Consider the following 10045-nt stretch of genomic DNA (forward strand, 5'->3'; position numbering starts at 1 on the left):
CATGACGATTATTCAAAGAAGTCTCCACTGAGGGTAAAAAACAAACCTACTGAACATTCTGACAGACCTTCAACACATCAGGCTAAATCAATAGACACCCCAGGCTCACAAGGCACCAAGGGAGCAGAGGTTACATCAGTTTCCCCTCGGCAGCCTGAACCCAGCGGGAAGGATCTCCTACTTCCTGGGGAAGATAGTATTTTTGGCGATACTCAACCGAGTTTGGGGCAAAAGGTTCTGAATAATGCAGCTGATCTTCTTCCAGCAGTGGGCGTGGCAGGCGTGGCAGCGGGCCTCCTGGGAGCAGCTGTAACCAGCGTGAGCGCTTTCCAATCGGACAGCGACACCGCCACCTCTCCGCCTTCCAGCAGCAGACCCGTTCGAGCGGAGAGCTTCATCAAGCAAAGGGCCGTCGTCAAAGAGTCCCTTTCCTCCACACATTCGTCTTTGAGATCTGACCCAAACTCAGCCGACGAACCGGAGGGCGAGGGAATCAGAAACCAGGAAAAGGAAGATGATGGGAGTGTCGAAAAGGGTACATTAGTTGAACATCTAGGCGGTTCCAAGGCGGAAGAGAGGAGCGAGAGCAGCCCTTTTGAGTCAGAGGGTTCCCAACTCAAAGGAACAGAGGCTTCAGGTGGAGAGACGAGGGAAGAAACGGAGAACGTGGGGGAAGACCGTGAACGTGTCTGGGAGGGGGAGGAGGAGAGTTCAAGGGAAGAAGCAGAGAGCGACAGCAGCACAGAGGGAGACGATGGCGACGAAGACGCCGAGGAGAAAAGTGAGGAGAGGGTTGCGGCGCCGGAGAGGAGCGATACCGGGGGCAGTGTTGACAGTGAGGACGAGGATGGTGAGCGAAGTGGGGCGGAGCAAAGCCGGGAAGGCGATCAGAGTGGTGGCGGGAGCGACGCCAAAGGTACAGACATCAGCCCCGAAGAGGAGGAGGAGGAGGAGGGAGAGGCGAAGGAGGGAGAACCACAAAGTGCAAGAGGCAGCTGGGAGCCGGATGGAGTAGGGCAGGGAGAGGAGCGGGAGGTGGAAGGGGAGAGTGGATCGAGTGAGGGTGGGGAGGAAAGCAGTGTGAGTTTAGAAGAGGGAACTGAAACGGACTCAGGGGGCGAGGCAGAAAGCAAGAGTCAAATCTCAGGGGAGGAAGAGGAAGACACGAGAGCAGGTGATGAAGCTGGGTCTGAGACGCCTCAGGGTGAAGACAGTGCAGGGGAGGAGAATGAAGGGACGGTGGCAGGGAGTGGAGCTGAGGAAGAGGAAGGAGAAGGTCAGGGGTCAGTGGAACAGGCGGAGGAGGAGGAGGAGGAGGAGAGCAGTGAAGTCAGAGCAGAGGAATTCAACGAGGAGGAGGAACAGAACATGAGTGTTGAGGAGGAGGAGCGAGATGTGGATGAAGAGGAGGCAGATGCTGACGAGAGCGAGGAGCATGAAGAGGAGGGTGAAGAAGAAGGAGAGATTGGAGAGAACTCAGGGGAGGAAGAGGAGGAAGGAGATAGAAAGCTTGAAGAAAAGTGGCAGGGTGAGGAAGATCATAGTGGAGTTGAGGAGGAGGGGGTTGAGGAAGAAGAGGGAGAAGAGGATAAAAAGGAAAATGATGAGGTAGTAGAAAGTGGAGATGATGAGGAAGAGGAAGGTGGAACGGTGGGTGAAAAGGAGGAGGAAGACGAAGAGCAGGCCGAAGATAGTGCTGGTGATGAAGAAGGGGGTGAAGAGGAGGATGTAGATCAGGAAGAAGAGGCCGGCGGTGACGAAGAGGAGAATGTAGATGAGGAGGAAGAGGGTGATGGTGATGAAGAGGAGGATGTAGATCAGGAGGAAGAGGGTGGTGGTGATGAAGGTGGTGATGAAGAGGAGTATGAAGATCAGGGGGAAGAGGGTGTTGGTGATGAAGAGGAGGGTGAAGAGGAGGATGTAGATCAGGAGGAAGAGGGTCGTGGTGATGAAGAGGAGGATGTAGATCAGGAGGAAGAGGGTGGTGTTGATGAAGAGGAGGAGGTAGATCAGGAGGAAGAGGGTAGTGGTGATGAAGAGGAGGAGGTAGATCAGGAGGAAGAGGGTGGTGGTGATGAAGAGGAGGAGGTAGATCAGGAGGAAGAGGGTGGTGGGGATGAAGAGGAGGTGGTAGATCAGGAGGAAGAGGGTGGTGGTGATGAAGAGGAGGAGGTAGATCAGGAGGAAGAGGGTGGTGGTGATGAAGAGGAGGATGTAGATCAGGAGGAAGAGGGTGGTGGTGATGAAGAGGAGGAGGTAGATCAGGAGGAAGAGGGTGGTGGTGATGAAGAGGAGGAGGTAGATCAGGAGGAAGAGGGTGGTGGTGATGAAGAGGAGGAAGTAGATCAGGAGGAAGAGGGTGGTGGTGATGAAGAGGAGGAGGGAGATCAGGAGGAAGAGGGTGGTGGTGATGAAGAGGAGGATTGGATGGGTGAGGAAGAAGCGGACGAAGAGGAAAATGTGTCGGAGGCCGAGGATGAAAAGATCCGAGGGGAAGAACTGGAATTAGAGGATGATGAAGGTGGACAGAAAAACAAATATCTCAAAAAGGAAAAGCAGACGAGTAAAGAGGAAGAAGAGGAAGAGGAGGAGGTTGAGGAGGATGAGGAGGAGGAGGAGGAAGGAGAAGAGGGGGAGGGAGGGGTAATTGCTAACACAACAGAAAAAGATTTTGAGGAGGAGGAGGAAGAGGAGGAGGAAGGGGTAAATGCTAAAACAATAGAAAAAAGCTTAGAGGAGGAGGAAGAGGAGGAAGAAGAAGAGGAGGAAGGGGTAACTGCTAAAACAATAGGAAAAGGTTTGGAGGAGGAGGAGGAGGAGGAAGAAGAGGAGGAGGAAGAAGGGTTCAATTCTAAAACAATAGAAAAAGGTTTAGAGGAGGAGGAGGGAGAGGAGGAGGAGGAGGAAGAAGAAGAAGAAGAAGAAGATGAGGAGGAGGAAGGGGTAAATGCTGAAACAATAGAAAAAGGTTTAGAGGAGGAGAAGAAGGGTAACCCGCAGAGTAAGGGAGCCTCCAAAGCGAAGGACACTTCCGCAGAGGAGGAAGAGGAGGAGGAGGAAGAAGCTGAAGGAGAAAGTGAAGAGGACGAAGAGGAAATTGAAGAAGAGGTCAAAGCGAATAGGAAACACGCCCAGAAAACCCCTATTCCCGCAGAGAGAAAATTGAAGGGAGAGATACGGAAAGCGGCTGATAGGTCCCGGCAGAGGGGAGGGGGAGGGGGAGGGGACCCTGGCGTCGAGGGACACCAGGAGCAGTTCTGGAACAACGTTTTGCCTAAGTACCTGGACCTGCAGTGAAACGGATAGGCCCCGTGCTCCGGCACGGCATCAGCATTTGAATCACGTCCCTACTTGCATTGGACCATTTCCTCCCAAGTTTGACAGCTCATTTGTAGCGTCTGCATGCTTTGTTGCCTGTTTGAACGTCCTTGACATTGAAAGGGGTTGCTCCTCTGAACTGTTCAGGCTTGAAAGAGATTGTGGAGCTTTGAGCATCATACACTGTTTGGATTTCGGGAATAATGTATGTTGGTCATAAATATAGCAACGTGAATCACCTTTTGAATCACGCAAACATTAATACAGTACATTGGTGATTGTTGGAATGTATCAATTTTTCTGTACATAGAATGTATCTATTTGTGTAAAACAGAGCGAGAGAGGGGGGGAGAGAGAAAGAGACGATGAGAAGAGAGATAAGGGGGAGAGAGATAAAGGGTGGGGGGGAGAAAGAGAGAGACTGAGAGAGGGGAGAGACCCCAGGTGCACACCGCAAGTATCTCAAAGCGAGAGATTGATAACTATCATTTGTCTCTGCCTTTTGTTGGATGTACAAGAGGTTCCACAAGTAATTACATGATATCCATAGCCGCGAACATGCGGGCCTAGAGGCGTCTTTCCTGTTTCCTGCGCACTTCAGCATCTTCATGTGGGAACTCGTTCCCGTACCAGGGTTGCAAAATCCAATCCACTCGTGGTGGAGAGAGAAATTTGAATCAACGAGGTATTCTTGCACTGCCTGTAGGCATATATTATACACAGTATCCTTCCAGCGATTTGTTTTTTTATGACGTGGTCCTGTCCAAATCGGGCCGTGGCTCGCTTCTCTTCTGACTTGCCCCCGCTCCGTGCACACGTCGGCGGGCCACACATTAAAGGGGGGGGGGGGGAACCCTCTTGTGTTTCTGCTGCAAGAGGCGGGCCTTTGGAAAGTAGGAATGCGCTGCTGGAAGTTTTCCTGTAAGCTACTTTCACATGCAAAGAGCGTCCCGTGTCTCAATATGGACATCTGTCCGCTGGTGCTCGTGTTTGTCCAGTTCTGCTTCTGCCTCGGCTATGAAGGTAGGCTAAAGGAAAAGTCCCTGTTTTTCCTCTGTGTCGACTTAATTATTGGATCTAAATGTATTCAGAATAATGTAAACAACGAATATAACACAATTATTCATTTGAGCATTGTATATGTCGGTGTGTGTGTTGGGATTGCAACGCGTGTAATGTGTCTTGCTTTCCCCCCACGTTTGGGTGAACCACATTTGTGTTAACGTGGAGGGGGTGGACCGCGGGGGAGTAGTGTACATCTGGGGGACGGTTCTCTTCTGAGCGCTCCGAACACCCTGAACTAAAAAACTACAGAGCAGCAAGATATAGCCTACTCTCCTTTGACGCACACACACTAGCTGTTACTATTAGAAGCCTACAAATTCAAATGTTACTTTGTATTCATCTTCCATTCAAGGTTTCTCTAATTAATTCATGAATTTATGTATTTATGAATCTATCTAGGCCTATTTATCTTCACTAGGCATATTACCCACATAGCCGTGCCAAGCCGTGTGTGTGTGTGTGTGTGTATGTGTATTTTGTACATAAATCGAGTTACACTTTATGGACAAAACTGAAACACGGTCAGTAGTTTGCATTTAAGGTAAATACAGCTTATGAAACCAACTCTGCTGGGTCTCACTTAAGTGCACAGTTGTTTTTATTTATTTGTATGTATCTGCGGAAGGGTGGGTGTCCTATTGGCCTACTATTTGTTGTTTGTGCACATGAGATGGGAATGGAAATGGTCCCTTGTTTATTCTTTGGTATTTGTATAAAGGACATCTCTGGGTTCTGATAACCTTGTGAGAAGAGAAATGACTCGTCCCCTTTTTCAAAGAGAAAACCTTACCAGACGTCTCTCCACAATGCTATAGCCTATCCCATTCAAGTCTGTTTTATTTTTCCTATGATGTCTTCAGTCATGTGACTGAATCCCTGAAGTACTATTGAATATGCTAAAATAACTTGACAATGGTTATTTCATTTTTCCAAATCATATATATATATATATATGTGTAGCTAAAGATGGTACTAGAGACGAATATAGAATGAATGGATAGAATGCATGGATGGAGGGATGGACTTCCAGTCCGGAAGAGATTCTTAGCCAAAGGAAAAACTAAATGTTGCTCTATAGAGGTCAACGGTTGTTAACAAATAAGGTATAATTTTTACGAATTCCAAAAAATGATTTTGCATGCCCTGTAATTATGTGAGGGAGAGAGACCAGAGAGAGATGAGAGAGAGGGGGGGAGGGGGGGGAGAGAGACACACACACACACACACACACACACACACACACACACACACACACACACACACACACACACACACACACACACACACACACACACACACACACACAGACACACAGAGACACAGAGAGAGAGCGACAGAGATAGATAGAGAGATCAACAGAAAGAGACAGAGGGAGAGAAAAAAGGACGTTTAGTTTCAATCGTGGTGTCGAAGGAGTCGAAGTCCACCCTGGTTAGATGAAGGTTTGACCCAGAAGTAAAAACTATTGCGAGGTGGCATGTAGTTTCCCATCCCTGATCTGAAAATGAATGATCATATAACCCTTAGGGCATTGGCAGATGTACTATAGACGCCTTACAGAGAAAGAACAAATGGGCCTTGACATGGCTTCTCTCTTGGATCTTTCTGTGTCGGGGCCTGTCGGAGGAGGAGAGCATGGCCTGGTTGATCAAAGCCGTCGTTGCTCATTAGCCTCCCAGCCCATCCCGATGAAGCACATCATCACCGCAGAGCCTTTCATTGCATGCTGCTGTGGTTCTTGTTGCGATGTTTAATGGTGAGCGCTCATCATTCCCTGCATTTATATAGCCTCCGTTTAGCACCCACGTGGGTGATGCACGGCAGCCGCCATGCACAATAATCCTCGCCATTCACACACACACACGCACACGCAAACACACACACACACACACACACGCACACACATACACACACAACCTCTGCTGAGCACGGATGCTGTCCAAAATGAGGCTCAAACTACAACCAAAAAACTAGAGATGGGAATTGGCAGGGACCAAGGAAGGGAGAATCTAGAGGTGTGTTCTGGAGAGGGAGGGGAGGGGATTGTTGTTGTCACAGTGGAATTACAGTGCAGCACATCTGTGCTGCACTGCTTGCACCAGCTCCTCTGATTGGGTTGGATTCAGGCAATCTCCCCGTGTGCCTGCACCTTTCTCTGGGGAAATATATTACTCGAACAAATCTGGGACTGTCTAGTATACACATGCCTGCAGATCCTGATGGTGAAGTACATCCATGTGTAGGCGCATACAGTGTATAGGAAGAGAGGAGGTGGATTCCAGGGGATTGTTGGTGTGTGTACATAAAATGCAGATTTTTTTCTGTAGGGTTAGGGGATGAAATGATTCATGTGGGAATCAAGATTCTTTGCTTCTGCAATACTTAAAGTCAGGTTAAGTGAAAAAAAAAAAGGTTAACCACATTCGTCCAGGTTTTCTTATGGAAGTGAAATAATGGTACCGTACTACAGAGAATTCTATTGTGTATTCACTTGCAACAATCAACTACCGTATGTTCTCTTCTGTTTGGCCAAATTCATGAAAACAATAACCTGCTGCAGAAGTCGAACGACAACGTTGAACCCCATAAAATATGAAATCACACTAATGTTTTTTGAATCTTAAATCAATATTTACGGAATCACAATATTCTTTAAGTATCGCTATACAACTCGCAGTGGCCCAAGACTGTGAGGTCCCTGCTGATTCCCTTCTCTTGTTTTGTGGTTGCGGTTTGATCTTTATTTTGGACAGCATCCGTGCTGTGATGCATGCAGGGCTCAGCAGTTAGTGAGGTTTGAAGTTGTATGCTGCTACATTTTCTGTTTTCTGTGTGTGTGTGTGTGTGTGTGTGTGTGTGTGTGTGTGTGTGTGTGTGTGTGTGTGTGTGTGTGTGTGTGTGTGTGTGTGTGTGTGTGTGTGTGTGTGTGTGTGTGTGTGTGTGTGTGTGTGTGTGTGAGTGTGTTAGTGTGTGTGTGTGTGTGTGTGTGTGTGTGTGTGTGTGTGTGTGTGTATGCTTGCGTGGATGAAAGTATGAATGTGTGCTAGTCTGAGTATGTGGTGCCTAGGCTTAGCAGGCATGTGTGGAAGCCTATGTTCTTGTTTTTGTGTGTGTGTGTGTGAGAGTGTGTGTGTGTGTTTGTGTCTGTCTGTGTGTGTGTGTGTGTGTGTGTGTGTGTGTGTGTGTGTGTGTGTGTGTGTGTGTCTGTGTGTGTATGTGAGTGTGTGAGAGCTTGTGGCTTGATGGCTAGCGGGGCCTGCCTGGTGCCTCATTGAGTAGTATTAGTTTGACAGGAGCAGTCGTCTCTCTCTCTGCTGGGACTAACTGTAGCTTCAGTGTCAGGGTGATCCACTAACATACAGCTGATACACCACGGCTGCTGGGTAAGCCGGTGGCTTCTGGCTGGGTGGAGCACTCATATGTCCGTCAGGGATGCTGAACAGTGGAGGCATTCACACCAAGGTTCATCAACATCCTGGGGTCAAGCCACGCACACACACACACACACACACACACACACACACACACACACACACACACACACACACACACACACACACACACACACACACACACACACACACTCACACACACACACACAAAAACACACATAAACATACACGTATACACATACACATAAACAGATATATACACAATACATACACCACACACAGACACACACAGATACATATACACACACAAATACACACAAACCTATGTCACTCCTAGCACCCCCAATCCCCTTCCTCTCCTTATTCATTTCCTCATTCCTCTCCAGAGCTGCACTATTGTGACCCTATCCTTCCCTCTGGTCTCTGGTTTTGTTCTTTACAAATATACTCCTCTTCTGTTTATCATAAGCGCGCCAACTTAACCCTTCCTCCGAACATACAACAAACTTGCTTATTTTTTAATCGCTCTCTCGATCAACCACTCGCCCTCTCTCTCTCTCTCTCTCTCTCTCTCTCTCTCTCTCTCTCTCTCTCTCTCTCTCTCTCTCTCCGTCTCTCCCCCTCTCTCTCTCTCTCTCTCTCTCTCTCTCTCCCTCTTTCAATGAAATTCAAAATTTCTTTATTGCCGAGGGAATAAACATTCACATTGAATAAAATGAAACATCCATTATCAGCACAATTACAGGGATAACAATGAGGTAATGCCCAGTGAGTGAATCTCACTGCTTCCTGGAACTGGGTCACAGAATCAGGCTTGACCCATCTCCGTAGACATGACTGGCATGACTAAGTAGAAGCACAATATAATATACAGAGGAATAAAAGGTAAACATCTCTCACTCTCTCCCGCTGTACAAAAACCTTGGGGCAACACTCAAAGCAATCATGATGTTTAAAGCAGGGGTTTGTTGCTTTTCACAAGTTGCTTGGTGTTCGGAGCGCTACGCATGACTATGCTAGGTACAAACCACGGTACAAACCACTGGGATGCACTGGAACACACCCAGTAATGCCCGATCGAGCCAATTGGTGAAGAGATTAAATAAAACAGCCCTTTGTGCCCAAAGGATCTGTTTTTTATACACAGGTTTACCTTCTTCCAGTTCCATCCCTATGTGGTGGTTACCAAAATAAAAAACACTGGACTGAACAAAGTGGATCTTTGTGTTGAGCCGGGATCCCTTTTCCATGCCAGCTGGAATAGACGGGATCTCTTCCTGGGCTGCTTTTTATTTTCTGTGCATGCGTCCTCCTCTCCTCCACAGAGAGCCTTCCCGAGAGAGGGCTGGGTTTCACTTGGGATGAGGAACATATCGGCAATGTCTTCAAGCCTGATCTTATTTGGTGTGTCTTTATTAGTTTGCATTAAAAAGACAGCTGGATATAAAAGTCTACTATTTAGATTACGACTTTGGCTTTGAAACATTGCTCGACATACCGAATGAAGGCCATTCGTTACTTTTGTCTTTTTCTCTCTTTCTTTCTCTCTCCCTCCCTCCCGATCTCTCTCTTTCTCTCCCTCTCTCTCTCTCTTTTCTTGCTACCTTTTTTAAAATCACAGGGTCAGGACAATATCCCCATAGAGATGATGAAGACTGGTACCGCAGAGATAAAGGTGACACACACACACACACACACACACACACGCGCACACACACACGCGCACACGCGCACACACACACACACACACACACACGCGCGCACACACACACACACACACACACACACACACACACACACACACACACACACACACACACACACACACACACACACACACAAACACACAGCTCTCCTATCTCAATGCAGTTCGTCCATGACCTCCATATCTGTATGTATTCACCATCAGGTACACGTTGAACTAAATAAACAGGGACCTGATTAAAATCCCTTTACTGTTGTCATCCAATTCAGTTGAGCTTTCAATTTAGAAAAGCAGACAACACAGTGTTCATCCAATGTGATGTCCGTTCCTACCAGCGGTGTCATTGAGACATGGAACACTGTGCCCTGAACCTTCCTCTCCTCGCCTCGTGAAGGAACCCAAATGTATTATGATACTCTTACTCAATAGTGTCGGAAACATCGCCAATACACACATACACACACACACACACACACATTCAGGCACACGCACTTACACAAGTCTTTCTTTGTTAAGATCTCGAGCAGCTGGATACTAGAATACTATTCATGAGACTCCGTGCCTC

At 47.7% G+C, this 10045-nt stretch overlaps 1 protein-coding gene and 1 long non-coding RNA gene across 2 annotated transcripts in view; both read left to right on the top strand.

Annotated features, from left to right (window-relative positions):
* Positions 1–3605, top strand: part of LOC132448764 (nestin-like) — an 11710-nt gene extending 8105 nt beyond the window's left edge. Inside the window, exon 13 of the mRNA XM_060040283.1 lies at positions 1–3605. This exon is cut by the window's left edge and continues 909 nt beyond it. Within this exon, the coding sequence (XP_059896266.1) occupies positions 1–3297 (3297 nt within the window). The 3' untranslated portion in view covers positions 3298–3605.
* Positions 3606–3731: 126 nt separating this feature from the next.
* LOC132448698 (uncharacterized) lies at positions 3732–9620 on the top strand. Its single transcript, XR_009523410.1, has 2 exons — positions 3732–4341; positions 9397–9620. It is a non-coding gene; the product is annotated as an uncharacterized LOC132448698 (long non-coding RNA).
* The last annotated feature ends 425 nt before the right edge of the window (positions 9621–10045 follow it).

Source organism: Gadus macrocephalus, chromosome 20, assembly GCF_031168955.1.
Source record: "Gadus macrocephalus chromosome 20, ASM3116895v1".
NCBI lineage: Eukaryota > Metazoa > Chordata > Actinopteri > Gadiformes > Gadidae > Gadus > Gadus macrocephalus.